The sequence below is a fragment of the Suillus discolor genome, assembly GCF_016758755.1.
Source record: "Suillus discolor strain FC423 chromosome Unknown F5147scaffold_71, whole genome shotgun sequence".
NCBI lineage: Eukaryota > Fungi > Basidiomycota > Agaricomycetes > Boletales > Suillaceae > Suillus > Suillus discolor.
The window spans coordinates 179,201-194,415 of record NW_024541318.1 but is presented as its reverse complement, the minus strand read 5'-3'; the positions used below and the strand labels follow the sequence as shown (position 1 = coordinate 194,415).

General features: G+C 46.5%; 5 protein-coding genes across 5 annotated transcripts; 3 read left to right on the top strand and 2 right to left on the bottom strand.

Moving 5' to 3' along the window:
* Positions 1-89: 89 nt before the first annotated feature.
* On the bottom strand, positions 90-1,423 carry F5147DRAFT_717263 (uncharacterized protein). Its single transcript, XM_041438640.1, has 2 exons — positions 855-1,423; positions 90-800 (listed from the first exon to the last, which is right to left on the bottom strand). The coding sequence occupies exons 1-2, from the start codon at positions 1,251-1,253 to the stop codon at positions 300-302; spliced, it is 900 nt and encodes a 299-aa protein (XP_041288118.1). The 5' UTR covers positions 1,254-1,423; the 3' UTR covers positions 90-299.
* Positions 1,424-7,878: 6,455 nt separating this feature from the next.
* On the top strand, positions 7,879-9,083 carry F5147DRAFT_717234 (Ctr copper transporter family-domain-containing protein). Its single transcript, XM_041438639.1, has 5 exons — positions 7,879-7,958; positions 8,006-8,400; positions 8,458-8,590; positions 8,640-8,807; positions 8,864-9,083. Exons 2-5 carry the CDS (start codon positions 8,100-8,102, stop codon positions 8,958-8,960), a joined length of 699 nt encoding a protein of 232 aa, XP_041288117.1. The 5' UTR covers positions 7,879-7,958; positions 8,006-8,099; the 3' UTR covers positions 8,961-9,083.
* Positions 9,084-9,478: 395 nt separating this feature from the next.
* Positions 9,479-12,078, top strand: F5147DRAFT_717230 (citrate synthase-like protein). The gene is made up of 14 exons (XM_041438638.1): positions 9,479-9,722; positions 9,770-9,955; positions 10,006-10,259; positions 10,309-10,411; positions 10,465-10,533; positions 10,591-10,803; positions 10,952-11,011; positions 11,065-11,149; positions 11,205-11,257; positions 11,308-11,415; positions 11,468-11,490; positions 11,544-11,617; positions 11,675-11,823; positions 11,872-12,078. The coding sequence occupies exons 1-14, from the start codon at positions 9,634-9,636 to the stop codon at positions 11,927-11,929; spliced, it is 1,524 nt and encodes a 507-aa protein (XP_041288116.1). The 5' UTR covers positions 9,479-9,633; the 3' UTR covers positions 11,930-12,078.
* Positions 12,079-12,431: 353 nt separating this feature from the next.
* Positions 12,432-13,641, bottom strand: F5147DRAFT_656718 (uncharacterized protein; the record flags this gene model as incomplete). The annotated part of the gene is made up of 9 exons (XM_041434154.1): positions 12,432-12,484; positions 12,543-12,603; positions 12,692-12,753; positions 12,776-12,914; positions 13,007-13,054; positions 13,146-13,230; positions 13,321-13,332; positions 13,412-13,477; positions 13,532-13,641. The coding sequence occupies 9 exons, from the start codon at positions 13,639-13,641 to the stop codon at positions 12,432-12,434; spliced, it is 636 nt and encodes a 211-aa protein (XP_041288115.1).
* Positions 13,642-14,089: 448 nt separating this feature from the next.
* Positions 14,090-14,870, top strand: F5147DRAFT_747638 (uncharacterized protein; the record flags this gene model as incomplete). The annotated part of the gene is made up of 5 exons (XM_041439968.1): positions 14,090-14,185; positions 14,250-14,338; positions 14,394-14,511; positions 14,568-14,647; positions 14,702-14,870. 5 exons carry the CDS (start codon positions 14,090-14,092, stop codon positions 14,868-14,870), a joined length of 552 nt encoding a protein of 183 aa, XP_041288114.1.
* Between the last annotated feature and the right edge of the window lie 345 nt (positions 14,871-15,215).

Below are 15,215 nucleotides of genomic sequence, written 5' to 3'. Positions count from 1 at the left end.
CAAGCCAGTAGATGGAGATGGTCAAACTGCGCATGTTGCTGCTGCTCGAGATGAGCTGCTAAATTTATCTCGCATAGCTTCAAATGCGAGGTCAGTTGATTCTGGGATTCTTTTATATACATCAGCAAAGTGTCTATGAACGTGCAATGTCCATATCGTAGTCCATCGCAGAAGCGTATGTGTAATAAGTATCCATATCCATATTCCATAACGTAGATGATCACCAAAGTGCGATAGCGTCCATACCGCAGTCCAAAGTAGGGCGAACGAAAACTGACAGGAATGCGTCTTGCCAGATATCACTGGCCGGAAAGGGCTCGGCGGTAGATATCTTCATTGCGCAGTTGTTGGCGCCGCGGGTGAAGAGGATGCACACCAGACAAGATGTCATCAAAACATGGAGGGCAGGTGGGAGGCGGCAGAATATACTCCTGACTGAAGTCAGACGAACCCAAGTCACTCCAGTCGAAGTCAACATCCCGTGTCTGACGGGTGGCTATATGCGCCGGAAACTCAACTCCCAAAGGCGAGTTCGCTGCTTCAGGATTCCGCATGGCAGATGCCAAAGTAGCTGCACCCTGCATATCATGAAGCTTGATGGGATATATTGGTTTTGGTGCGGCGATGTGCAGCTCCCTACTAGTGATGGAGTTCCGCTCGCCTATATAAGATGGTGGTCGATGCAACTTTGCCACACCATGGTTAAGACAGGGGCGAGTTTTCGAGGTTTTTATGGGTGTCCAAGTGCAGACCCTTCCTGCCTTTTGGCAACTGAGGCACAGTGGCTGCTCCCCGGAACACTTAGCTCTATTGTCAGAGGTACGCCGGATATGATAGTGATGAGGGCTGCTCACTTTTTTCTTCTTATTGCGGCATTCATCGCAGGCATGAACAACGCGAGGTTTAGTACGTTTTGATCGTACTTGTCCAGCCAGCTCGTGAGTCGGAGCATATGATCCATCAGAAGAAACAGTCCTGCGAGCTGGAGTGGATGATTCGCCAGGAGACATGTTCTGCTGAGTGATTAATGGAAGATCTCCAACCGGTGGAAAAGCCGTGTTGCTGTAGTATGGCGCTTTACCACCAAGGAAATGTTCAAAAAGTGGGACCATGAGATTCTGGTGCCAAGCTATCTCATCAAAGATGGGATATATATTTATGGCCTGGTCAATAGGAACCTGGACTGGCACTGACAGCAATTCTGGTTCAGGCTGGTTGAGGGAGCAGAATGCGGGGTAAGTCCTGGTTGACATGATGAAAGAAGGAAAGTAAGATAGGAGTCAAGTCAAGTTGAACCCGCAGCTCAAGCGGTGCAAATCCAAGACATTTGAACTTGGACTGCACCGCGATTGCAACAAACATTTGTATATAAGAGAGCTCGTGACTCCAGTTTGACGTATGCCTCGACTCATCTGAGCCAGACATATCATACAGATCAAGAACATTAGACACGATAGGCTAATGTCGGAGTTCGAAAGCCTGAGGACGACGCGAAGCACGTCACGGTACAGCCACAGTAGAAGGAACGGCTATCTATCTTCGTCTCCTGCCTCACACAGTGTGTGTTGAATCTTTGTTTTGCAAAGTGAGGACTCTGTACGCGCTACCTTCTCACTTCAAGTCGAGTACTTTCTGTCTGCTTCTTCAATCGGTCACATCTTCATTGAGCCTTTGCAAATTGCGTCGTCATTCGCTTATTTGCGAGTTTTTTTTCTCTTCGTCCTGTTCGCCTGCCACACCCCATACTCTGGCCTCCCTCCTATCTCCTTTGCCTATCTCATCCCCGCTCACCCCTGCGCTACTGACCTTCGTTCCCCACTTTGAGTGACCACCGTCTCTCTCGCTCGTACCATGAAACGCGCCGTTCACACTTCCTACTTTTTGGATTCTTTATCTCAGTATCGGTCTCTGGATCTCCTCGCGTGTTTTTTTTCACAGATGGAGGGAATTCTTTCGACGAACGGTAGATTTCTCTCCGATTCTCCCTCTCCCAATTGGTTGTTCGCTTCTCAAACTCGTAGATGAGTTTGATCTTTTATTCACGAGTGCATCCATGCCATTCCGTTATTACTTATGGACCTCTGAACTGGAGTCATCACACATTATTGAACTTCTCATTCAAGCGTACACCATCATTGACTCTTTTTCATCTCTTTCATTCCGGCTGCTTTCATTCATCTCCACACCACTTCCATCTCGATCGTTCTCTCTCTGTACAACCTTACACTTTCCCTGTACAACTGCCCTTGTCGCTATACGCGTTGATCGTGTTTTATGACAGGGAATCGGATACGACGTGTGTATGTACTTTTGGCTGCATTTGTACTAACTGGAGCAGATTTCTCTCAAGGTCAAAAAACTTTGCTGACCTTGAGGGAAGCGTTTGTTACTAGGGCAACCTACCAATTGGGCACTGTTCAAAGCTCCACTTGAACAATGAAACGATATCGTTGACGGGCTGAGGTGGGATCTCTGCTGTAGCAAAGATACCTCCAATGTCGTACTAGCACGCTGCCAAATCACGAATAGTTCGATGTTTTGGGGCGTTGAAACACTCCGCGTGAGTTACTGCTTTCCAATTTTATCAACAACTTCCACTTTGATCTCATTGATATATTTTTGGATGCACATGTCCTTTCTACTTCATTCATGCTGAAACACTTTGATCAATAATATATTATGCCTCAAATCTCACTTCGGCTATGTAAGTGCTGACAGGCGGTATATCAAGCACGAATGCGATCGTTATACGTTCACTAAGTTCCCCTGCTCGCTCACACCCATCCTTTGATAGTATGACTGTAGTCTCGAATGATCCCAGTTGGTGGCCATTCATCAACGCGAGTCTTATCTCCAGCTATTTTGCAGGTTTGTTCAAAGCCAGCCGCACGATGACTGTGATGACACTGACCGTGGTTTCGCAGTTGCTGCCTGTGCTGCGGTAATATACGATTGGGGTGAGCAGGATTAAGTATGAATAGACCACTGACATTATGGGACTCCTAGTACTGGCGTTCGGACAAGAGGTAGGTCGACACCATGACAGGAGCAACCATCCTGCTGACAACAGTTTTATAGGTGGAACTAATCTGGGTGAGCGGACTCTCACATGAAAAGAACGATCTGAAAATATGACAACTGATTTGCGGCAGAGGCAACGGTGGTCCATGATGACCGTTTTGTATTTCATCGTACGTAGCTTGTGTTTTCAAGTGTGGGTAGCACGTTGTACTGACTTGAACATATCCTAGGCACGATATCTTGGAATAGGATTTATTGTGTACGTTTTTTCTACGTCCGAGCCATCAGTGTTGCGCTCATTTCCTATCTCTTACAATCAGCATCAGGATATTTCGTATGTCTTCTCACATAGAATCTCTTTCTTTCTTCTGACGGGCGGCATACAGTCAGCGTTCCGACAATTTTAATGACAGATGCAGTAAGTATTCCTCACTGATGTCTTACATTCCCGTCCAAACAACTGAATAAATGTGTAGGGGTGAGTAAGATTCTCGAACAACTCGTTGGTTCAATGTAATGATCCCCACAGTTGTGAGTTTGTTACGAGCCTGTGATCCTCTGAAGCCTATAATCAATGTTGCTGGATTCGTCAGGCCTTATCATGACCGAAGCTGTTGCTTGGGCGTCCGACGTTATAAATGTAATACTGGGCGGTGAGCTACTAGACTACACACCTCCGTGGTATTGACTTGACTGAAATATCATCCAAGTCATCATGATCGCTCGGTTGCATGCTATGCATCAGCGATCCAGAAAGGTGCTGATATTCCTCGTTGTCATCTTTCTGGCCATCAGAATCGCCAGCGTGATCGTGGTCGCAATAACGATGACGCAGGCTTCAGGGGGTAAGCTTTAATTATGTATGAAATGTTCAAGTGCATCAGGCTCATTGTCAAGTACCAGAGGAACTCATTCTCTCCGGCACCTATCATTGTACCGTAGACTATGCAGGAGATTCCCTATTTCTGAGTACCTTGACTTGGATACTTGTCGCTGTATGGGAGGTCATTGCACTGTGTCTCGCAGTCTGGATTGCTATAAAGCACTTCCGTGAACTGCGAAGACACTCAACAAGAGGTATCATCGGGGACTGTTTCACAGTGTTAATGAAAACTCATGTGATTTACTTTGCGAGGTGAGCTCGTAATTTGAATGTTGTTTGTTTTTTTCGCTCACGTTCTACACGTGCTAGTTTTTTTGCTTTTGCTTGCTTCAATATCGGGTTATTCTTTCCAACAGTCTCAGCAGTATGTCGATCTGTCACTAACCTGTGTGTACGCCCATGATCCATCAATTCTATAGGACATATTTCTCCTGGACGTTCAGATTTATTATGGTTTCTCTAATCTTCGAGATGGTGCAGCTCTCTGTGCTGGGTCCACGCCTCATCCTCAGCGTTCGAGAGTATCATGCAAAACTCGTGGCCGACTCCGATACAGCAAGCGCTATGACTTCAATTGCTTTCCAGGAGCACGTCCATGTGGAAACTAGCAGTAGCGTTTAGTGCAGGACATTCTCGATCTGATTGTTTTGCGATGGGCGGGTAGTCTGTAGGGGAGTTTATTTTTGTTCATTCCAAGTTTCGTCGTCGTGCTTGCTTAAGTTATTAAATACAAGCAACTCTATTATTCATCCTGCTGTGGTTCACGCGCTCTACCACTTTCACCATTTTTGCATCTGCCTTTGGTGTACCGGGTGGCGAACGGTGTCACAAGGTGGAGCTCCAATGTGTCAACCAGTGTTGCGCAGTAAACCGGGCTTTACATACACGTCCGTTCCCCGGCAACTTGCGCGAATGCAATCGTTACACATCTACCAAATTTCCCCCTCACTCACTCAGGCTTCCATCCTCTAATAGTATGACCCTAGTCTCGAATGATCCCAGTTGGTGGCCATTCATCAACGCGAGTCTTATCACCAGCTATTTTGCAGGTTTGTTCAATGCTAGCCGCATGATGACCATGCTGACTCTATCAAAACTGACTGCGGTTTCGTAGTTGCCGCCTGTGCTGCGGTAATATACGACTGGGGTGAGCAAGATTAAGTATGAAAAGACCATTGACGTTATGGGATTTTAGTACTTACGTTCGGACAAGAGGTATGTCGACACCATGACAGGAGCAACCATCTTGTTGACAACAGTTTTACAGGTGGAACTGATCTGGGTGAGCGGACTCTCACATGAAAAGAGCGATGTGAAAATGCCACAGCTAATTCGCGACAGGGACGACGCTGGTCCCTAATGACCGTTTTGTATATCATTGTATGTAGCTTGTGTTTTTAAGCGTGGTTAGCAAGTTGTACTAACGGGAACATATTCTAGGCACGATATCTTGGAATAGGATTTGTCGTGTACGTTTTTCTACGTCTGAATCATAGGTGCTGCGCTCATTACCCATATCTCACGATTAGGATCAGGATGTTGTGTATGTCTCCTCGCATGGGCTCTGTTTCTTTCTGGTAACAGGGAGCATACAGTCAGTACTCCAACAATTTCGATGACAGATGCAGTAAGCATTCCACACTTGTGCCTTCCATTCCCGTCCGAACAACTGAACTACCGTGTAGGGGTGAGTGAGATTCTCGAACAATTCGTTGGTTTAATATAATGATTCCTATTGTAGTTGTGAGTTTGTTGCGAGCCTGTGATCCTCCGAAGCTGATAACCAATATCACTGGATTCATCAGGCCATTACATGGCCGATGCTATTGATTGGCTGTTTGACGTTGTAAATGTAATACTAGGCGGTGAGCTACTATACGCCTCCGCGATATTGACTTGATTGAAATATCATCCAAGTCATCATGATTTCTCGGTTGCATGCTATGTATCAACGATCCAGAAAGGTGCTGATATTTCTCGTTGTCATCTTTCTGGCCATCAGAATTGCCAATGCAGTCATGGTCGCAATAACAATGACGCAGGATTCAGGAGGTAAGCTTTAATCATGCATGAAATGTTCGAGTGCATCAGGCTCATTGTCAAGTACCAGAGGAACTTGTTCTCTCCGGCACCTATCATTGCACCATAGACTATCCGGGAGATTCCCTATTTTTGAATTCCATGAGTTTGATACTTGTCACTGTATGGGAAGTCATTGCACTGTGTCTCGCAGTCTGGATCGCTGTGAAACACTTCCGAGAACTGCGAAGACACCCAACAAGAGGTGTTATCGGGGACTGTTTTACAGTGTTAATGAAAACTCATGTGGGTTACTTTGCGGGGTGAGCTCATAATTTGGATGTAGTTATCCTGTTTCGCTCACGTTGTGCACGTGCTAGTTTTTTTGCTTTTGCTTGCTTCAATATCGGTCTACTCTGTCCAACGCTCTTGGCGGTATGTCGATCTGTCACCGACTTGTAAGTACGCCCATGATACATCAATTCTATAGGACATATTTCTCCTGGACGTTCAGATTTATTATGGTTTCTCTATAATCTCCGCGACGATGCAGCTGTCTGTGCTGGGACCACGCCTCATCCTTAGTGTTCGAGAATATCATGCAAAACTCGTGGCAGACTCCGATACGACAAGCACTATGACTTCAATTGCTTTCCTTTTTTGGACCGCGTCGATGTAGAAACTAACAGTGGCGTTTAGTGCAGGACATTCTCGATCTGATTGTTTTGCGATGGGCGGGTAGTCTGTAGGGGAGTTTGTTTTTGTTCATTCCAAGTTTCGTCGTGGTGCTTGCTTAAGTTATTAAATAGAAGCAACTCTATTGTTCATCCCACATAGTTACCTCCGTACTTCTGAAATATCTTTTGCAATTTGCAACGCACTGGCAGAGACAGGGCACCAAATTCCCACGATACGCTAAAATGCCTCACTAATAAGATCGAGTTGTGCTCTTTCAAATTTCAATTCCCACCAGTTTTGCATCTCCTTCGATTTCTTGCAGCTCGAAGCTCCGCCAAATTAGCACAGAGTATTACAGGTCCTCGACTACGAGATATACGATTTACTTGGGAGCGAATGGGCCATCGTGATAATGTTGCACTTCTGTCAACCTGCCCAACAACATAATGCACATTGTGTGCGACTTTTGCGGCGCCTCTTACATGTCAAGTCAACTCGCAACCGTGCACTCGACATCCATACATTGAAACCAGAATTGTACGGTGAAACAGAATCCAGATGGTGTGCCCCAGGATTGTCAAGATGCAGACCACCAGCGTCTACACGCAACTTCGCACTCGACACATACCACTAAACCAGCACCTCCATCGCATCGGAAAAAGCCCATCACCGCACTGCCCCATCTGCCCAGGAAGAAACGAAACAATTGATCACTATCTATTCGACTGCCCTCAATACGCCAGAGAAAGACACATATTCGCGAACGCCCTACGCCGCAAAGCAAACTCCCTAACCTATATCCTCACATCCGAGAAAGCAATAGAACCACTAATACGTTTCATCAATAGCACAGGAAGACTAAAACCAACATTCGGTGAGATCACGCTCAGTTAAATTATTCAATTCACGCACGCAACAACTGTAACAGCACCAACACGCACAATAGAAACAGAACAACGCATCACACACTGTATAACACGCAAAACGTGTACTAACACATGTACTAACACACAAAAACACTCCGAGACTGGAGGGAAGGCTATCGCAGGACGAGAAAGCCAATGTAGGAGGAAGAGGCCAACAGGAGGAAGAGAGACGAAGAACAACCACAAACGCATCAAAGACAAGAAAGATGCGCACCAAGTCCCACTCTACCACCCCAAACCATTCACTTCACCCCACACATCCCTTTGTACGAAATCAGCGTCGGCCTTTGCCCGACACTATGCTGACGGAGTACGCGTTCAACCTATACAATACATCAGATACACAATTACCTACGATAGATACACGGGAGCAAGCCCCCCAAGTAAAGGGCTCAGTCCAACATAGGGTCTACGACCCCAGAGGACAATAAACCTGATTTAAAATTAAAAAAAAATAAAAATAAAAAAAAAGATGCAGACCAATATGAGCGAGAGTACGGTAGTTCTCATGAAGCCCAATTTGTCTACGTCTTGACACCCTGTTTGTCTCCATTCTTTTGCGACGACCTGGGATGATTCCGTCTTCTATCTATCACCTACTAGCACCCCAGGAAAGATCAACTATATTATGGTCGGCCCCACGTCGTTCCGCTAGGGGAAGGCAGTTCCCACGGATAGTCAATTGGTTGTTTGGCCTGCTGCACATACCTGTAAACGCCTACAAGATGAACTGGAAATCATTGGCAATATGTCTCTTGTGTTCGAGTCAAATCTGTCTCGCATACAATGGCATGGTTATGTTCATGGACGATGGCATGACTCTTGCCGTAGGGAACATGCTGTCGTATCTGCACTTCACGCCAGGAGACACTCGTGGGTTATATCTTCTCACCTACATACAATGAGCTCTTCTAACAGGCCTGGATACAGTTTGGTTCCTTGGCTGGGTTTCTAAGAGCTCGGGAGCCATGGTTGGCACATGTTTCGCACTGTTTATGTTGGCGGTGATCGAGCGCTGGATAGTGGCCTGCCGAGGAGTGATGGAATTCCACTGGAGCCAACAGTACGTTATTTTCCTTCTTTTGCATAGTTTATTTCTTACGCATGATCAGGGCGATTATCATCGCGTCGGACAAACTCAATACTCTACCAACTCGAACACCTCCCATTGGATTCATAAAGCGCTTCACTCCCCCATTTATTCCTGCGCATGACATCTCACGTGGGGTCATGTTTGTAGCGCAGACGCTACTGGATTACCTCTTCATGCTGACAATTATGTACGTCGTGTCGCTCTTTTTGGTCGTCGAGCTGTTGATGTGATGGGCGTGGACAGGACGTTCCAGCTAGGTTTCATATTCTCCCTTGTGGTGGGGCTTGGAGTGGGAGAAACTCTCTTTGGAAGGTTTGGTAGTGTTACGCGTGCGCATTAAATCTATGCACGTCCGTTTTTGTAAGTATAGAATGGCTGCAAAGTATTGACTTCCTCTTCGTTATCGTCAGGCATGCCAAGCTAGGATATGTATCGCTAGTCTAATTGAAGCTCTTGAGTTGAGCAGGCGGAGCTGCGTCTCTGTGACGGTGGCTCTCGACGATGCTGGAAAATGGACCAAGCGTGGTATCATGCACAGATAATGCAACGTTTGTGATTGAGCTCGGTGATTGCTCCTTGAACGATACCATGTTTTTCTGCAGTAGTGGGTTGAACGGCTGTACAGAGTCAGATTACTTTGATTATTCGAGAGTGATGAAATATGTTAGGTCACAAGGATACGTAAGAGGCAGCGCGAAGACCGTCTCTTATAAGCGCTTGAGTACTACTAGCCATCGATGAGTGTTGCAACGTTGAGCCTATAGAGGTCAGTATGTGAAATTTCACATCCATGTTCCCGGTCCCGTGACCAGTGTGACCTTGTCGGACTACGTTAGCGGCAAGCTTGTGAAATCGACGGCGGCGCTTCTGTCATCCGGTAAAACCTAATAGGAACTTAACTGAGTTCGGGATGCGAATATCACAAGGCTGCTCGCGTCCGACGTAAGCTTGTTTTAGTTGTTCCGCGTCATCCATCTAAGTAGCGTCCGATTGTATCCTCCTCTCAACTTCACATGGGCAAACAACTTCCTGCATCCGAGCTCAAGCGAGACGAGTCCCTTAGAGTTGTAGACAACCGCACTGGGAAGGAATACACCGTCCCGTGCGTCCCTCTTCCTCAGAATTTTGACTTCGATTGACACCGTGCAGGATCACCCACAACTCGATTCCTGCGAACTTCTTCAAGGGCATTCGTGCTGCTCCGGGTCCAAATGACAGACCCGAAGACGAGACAGAACGCGGTTTACGTGTCGCCGATAGAGGTTTTCTCAATACAACCGTGATAGAGAGTCGTATAACATATATTGATGGCGACAATGGGATATTGCGGTACAGGTACGCACGCATCTTTCTCTTGTCACTATACCACTCATCAAATTTCGTAGAGGCTACCCAATTGAGCAACTCGCCGAACGCTCCAGCTTCCTTGAGGTTTCTTACCTCCTCATATATGGCGCGTTGCCCAGTCCATCCCAATTGTCCCACTTCACTAGCGAAGTTCTCCTCCACGGGCCAATACACTCTGATGCAGAAGGATTCTTCCGCTCATTTAGGTACGATGCTCACCCCATGTCGATGCTTACAAGTGCTTTTGCATACTTGGGAAGCTACTATGGGGAGGCAAATCCAAGTCTGCAGGGTGAGTTAGTTAACCTGGAGTATTCCCTCATTTTGGTGACCTTTTATAGGGCAAGATTTGTTCACCAAAGCTGCCAAGGGTGATCCTGTTGCACTCCAGAATATGGATAGGCAAATATTCAGGCTGATCGGTAAAGCTACCACATTAGCTGCGTGCGTACTAGTAGTTGTCCACTTCTTCGTTCGCTGATAAATAGTACATGTAGCATGGCATACCGTGTCCGCCAGGGCCGTGATTTTGTTGTGCCTCCAACAGGAATGAGCTATACAGAGTCGTTAGTAACCATTTCACTAGTTTTGCATCATTATATATTAAACTCTTCACATGCAAGGTTCCTCTACCAGCTCGACCATCTCTCACCTACAGATCACCTGTCAGAGTCTCACTCAAACAAGCCACATCCTGTTCTTGCAAAGGCACTTGACATCCTTTTTACCCTCCATGCCGACCACGAGATGAACGCGAGTTCGACAACCGTACTCCAGACTGGGTCGTCGTTACCCGATCCGTTCAGCGCCGTTGCGGCAGGCTGTGCGTCACTGTAGTAAGTACTGTCCAGCGTCCTACTGACCCTGCCTCCCGAGGCTTTTCGAGGTGGAGTTGCCTTCAATGCACTTCTACTCGTACCTTGCCATTTTTTGTTCATTTATGAGCTTTCGCTTCATGTCGATACTGACGGGCTCCCCTCTCAGCGGCCCGCTTCACGGAGGTGCGAACGAAGCTGTTATTCGGATGCTTCTTTCCATTGGCAGGTCCGTTTTTATAGCAACTATTTTTTTGTTCGTCTCCTCACATCTTTATCAAGTCCCAAGAACGTCCCTGCCTTTTTAGATGCAGTAAAGAAGCGCCAAAAGGTGCTAAGTGGATTCGGCCACAGAGTATATAAAACTGTGCGTAGTCATTCTCCTATTGTTTGCTGTCCTGATGATTTTTGGTAATCCGCAGTCTGATCCACGCTCATTTATCATTCGTAAGGTGGCTGATGAGGTGTTTGCTGTGTAAGTGTTCATCATTACGGCGAAACTGTGGGATTGATATTGGGATCAAGGACTGGTCGTGATCCATTGCTTGATACTGCGATGGCTCTGCATGATGCAGCACTGAAGGATGATTACTTCGTATCGAGGAAGTTAGCTCCGAACGTTGATTTCTGGAGGTAAAATTTATCTTTGTCCAATCATTGACATGAATTGACTTTTATCTATCAGCGGGTTGATCTACCGTGCAATGGGTAAGTGCCAGTATTGTACGAAGACGGAAGATATGTAACACGGTAACGGATAGGTTTCCCGATGGACTTCTTCCCAGTCCTGTTCGTTGTACCCAGAGTTGTGGGCTGGGTTGCACATTGGCGACAGGTGCGTATGCCCTTCGTCTTCTTCCATTCCACCGACTCACTAGTCGCCCATATGCAGATGATGCTTTCTCCATCGGGAGTCAAGATCTGGCGCCCTCGACAACTTTACCTTGGCCCATCCACACGTGATTACGTACCTCTAGATGAGCGCACGGGTGCTTTCCAAGTTGGTGTTGGCATGGAGCCGAGCGTGATTGAGCATTCAGGGTTTGTGCAATCCTTAATGGTATGATAGGATACTGATTCACTGGGCAGGATGACGAAGAGGCGGAAGTTGGCCGAGGCTGCTGGAAAGGTCACGAGCAAACTTTGAGTGTGAGGGTGTAAGATTTATCATTACTCATATACCGTTGAATGTCAACAATGTCTTGCGAATGTCGAGCCTTTCTGTAAAGATTCTAAAATATCCTGTGCGTATGTAGTCCAAGGACGTGACCTTCGGCGATAAATTTGTCTCAGTTTCTGGAACGCGATCTAACATCGTTCGGTGGTCAATGTGTTACATCTTCGCATCGCCATGACCTCATAAAAGTGGCACCGCATTTTTATAGTCCAACTACATTCGACCCCAGTCACAGACTAGATCCGTCAAGATCAAGCTCTGAGTCAGTTGCGGCCCGGAGCTTCGCATCAGTAGGTTATTCGAGACAAACAAAATAGAGTAACAAGAGCAATTAATCACAGGTATCGCTTCAAGATGCTAATATATGCCCACATACGCACACTATCTACTATTGTCCATCAATTATTCCAGTATTGAAAGAAAGCGTGTCTCAAGGGAAACTCTAAATGAGGCAGGCCAAACGAGACAAGACTCAGATCTCATGAGACGTCCTAGTTCCAGTATCCACTGCGGGTACTTCACATGCTGCAGTGACAGGATTTAGTTATGACCATCGTTGAAAAACAGCTGTGATTTCAAGTACCTGCGGCCGCTGCAAGGAATCCCATCCTGAAGTTTTTTTCCCGTTGCGTCGCGCATGCTTGCTATTGGACCTCATCAATTACTTGTCATTCAAAGCAGAAGAAGTCAAACTTTGAGGCGCTGTTTTAAAACCTTGCATTCATCCCGTACCTCGGTCAACCTGTGGTACGCCGTGTACTTGTTCAACTCGACACGAACGTTTATGAGCCTTTCTGAAATGAGAAGGTAGCATACGAGACAATACAATATATGCACGGCACCTGCTGAACTCCTGGCTGGATGACTTTTGTTCTTCGTCAGTGATCAGGTCTGTGTTACAGGACAGTATTGTAAGAGCATCTGTCAGGATCTCTTCGATTTCTTTGAGGATTTTCTTTGGGGATGGATTATGTGGCCAGCGGAAATGCATATGAACTTCAGTAAAGTCTTGGAATAGGTTTGTAATGGGTGGATACTTGAGCGTACCTGCAACAGGTCGCATATTTCTATTCCTCCAGGGACTAACAATGAATGCTGGTTTAGTTGTTGTTCAACGTTGAAACTTTTTCACAGAATAATAATGATATTGGTAGGCAAGGAAATAGAAGTCCCGGTGAGGACCCACAAAGTCGCCCACGAAAAGGACAGGACTGTAATGTTGTGGAAACTTGTGCATTTCTTTGGAGACGGGCCAGTAGTTCTCTGAGTGTCTATGTCATGGTACTTCATGCGCTATCCCATTCAAGTCCATCCCCAGCGTCAGTAGTAACGAAGATGAGCGAATTGATTATTGAACTCACATGCAGTACATACTATGCACATGTTTGATTCACGATTCACAGAGGTAGATTAGTTATTGATTGTTATTTCTATAAGCAAGATTCAACTCACTAAACGCTCAGGCCTGCGGGCCGTAGGCGCTGAGCCGCCCCAACTCGGGGTGTGGCTGACTCAACTCTTGATTGTGATTTTCATAATTAAAGCTGAAGAAGATACTCAGACATCAAACACAAGATGTCCAGTACTAGACCTTCCGGCAGCGCCACAAAGACCGCCGTGACTACATCATGATTTGATGCCTTCTCGGTCAAAAGTGACACTGCGAACTGTAGAATATCCATAGTACGTACAAGAACATATCAGAAAACCCCTCCCATGCAAACCTAGACATGGATGAGAGAAAAAATGTATGCACTGATTTAAACGAGAGTTAGGAGGGCTGTGTCCACTGTAGATCTTTGTTCATCTTGAAGTGTTGAAGTCAACCTTACATAATGTAGAACACCCAGCTCAATATTCACCGGCACCGAACAATAGCAGGGCCCAGCCCATCCCTGTACGTAGCGTCCTCGCTTTTGGCTTGACCAGATTTGATAGTACTTGCGCATTGTAACCTGCAGGTAACAATGAAAAATGTTTGAGGTGGTGAATGCAGCGGGGTTCTAATTGTATGCTTGACAAGTTGAGGCATGCCATCCGGAACCCTCCATCTCTCTCTTCTCCTACTTTCACCGCCTCCGCGTATACCCCGACCCTCCTTACAAACACCAGAACACGCGAATTCACAATATGTTCGCTACACTCTTTTCAGTCACTCTCTTTGTCGTACTTGCCATCCAAGGCGTATTTGCTGACCTTACGATTGACACTCCCAGCCTCACTCAGGTAATCCGTCTAACTATACATGACCTCTTAGGGTGCTGACTTACTTGCGCTAACTTGAAATTAGTGTGGAAGTGTTCAAATCACTTGGACAGCGTCAAGCCCTCCCTACAGCCTTCTTGTAGCTCCCGCAGATGACCTCTGTGGCGAGGCCCTGTGTGTTTCTTTGAACCTCCTCTGGCTCATATGATCTTACGTTCTTGGTATGTAGCGTTGACCTTGGTCAACAGGCCGGTCTTTCATATCAATGGAACGTCGCCCTTGCTGCCGGCACTGCAGCTGTCCTTTTCATCGAGGACTTCCAGGGAAATGAGGCTTGGAGTGGAACTGTGAGTGAAGTGTTTTCCTTTATTCAATGAGGGATTTTATTTAACACAAATACCAGATGACGGTGGGAGCTAGCAGTGATTCGTCATGCCTGACCAGCACCACATCTCATAATGCATCTGCCGTTTCTGGCACTCTGTAAGTTTTCATGTCGACAATTGACATGCGTGAAGCTAACATCTGCGTTGACAGGCCCACAACCCCTGCCGCGGCTGCTGAATCCACAACTTCTCCATACTCTCCCGCTGGCGCTGCTAATGCGGGTCTTGCTCCCTCCGGTGGTGCCTTGTCCATCCGCCCTCTCAGCGCTTTGACCTCCGTTGGTTCTGGACTTCTGGCCCTTTTTGCATTAGTTCTATAACAGCCTTGATACCCATCCGTTTACGACGGGTGATACCCTGCTGACTGATTTATTCAAATATCCTGGTGATCACACGAATATATTTATCTTAGACACGTCCTTCCACGCACGGAGCTGGGTTTTCTTTCCTTTCTTTTTTTGATTGGTGATTTATAGTAGATGCTCGAAGTGTTGCTACTATTTCACTGGATGCGATGAGTTTTATATCCTGGTCGACTGTAGTTTGGAATCAATCTTGTACCATGTTTCTGCGGGTCATTTGAGGTCTTGGGAGGCCCATCCGAGTCTAGTTCGAAAGCGTTCCATGCAAATCACATGTTTGGAACCTGACCGGGTTTCACCACA

Excerpts from the sequence above, each read along its gene's own strand:
- F5147DRAFT_717230 (XM_041438638.1), top strand. The coding sequence starts at position 9,634 with ATGGGCAAACAACTTCCTGCATCCGAGCTCAAGCGAGACGAGTCCCTT. Across the intron at positions 9,956-10,005 it reads AATGGGATATTGCGGTACAG|AGGCTACCCAATTGAGCAAC; the intron begins GTACGCACGCAT and ends CAAATTTCGTAG. Across the intron at positions 11,618-11,674 it reads GGGTTGCACATTGGCGACAG|ATGATGCTTTCTCCATCGGG; the intron begins GTGCGTATGCCC and ends GCCCATATGCAG.
- F5147DRAFT_717234 (XM_041438639.1), top strand. The coding sequence starts at position 8,100 with ATGATTCCGTCTTCTATCTATCACCTACTAGCACCCCAGGAAAGATCA. Across the intron at positions 8,401-8,457 it reads CTTCACGCCAGGAGACACTC|TTTGGTTCCTTGGCTGGGTT; the intron begins GTGGGTTATATC and ends GCCTGGATACAG. Across the intron at positions 8,808-8,863 it reads CTCTTCATGCTGACAATTAT|GACGTTCCAGCTAGGTTTCA; the intron begins GTACGTCGTGTC and ends GGGCGTGGACAG.
- F5147DRAFT_717263 (XM_041438640.1), bottom strand. The coding sequence starts at position 1,253 with ATGTCAACCAGGACTTACCCCGCATTCTGCTCCCTCAACCAGCCTGAA. Across the intron at positions 801-854 it reads GCCGCAATAAGAAGAAAAAA|TGTTCCGGGGAGCAGCCACT; the intron begins GTGAGCAGCCCT and ends AATAGAGCTAAG.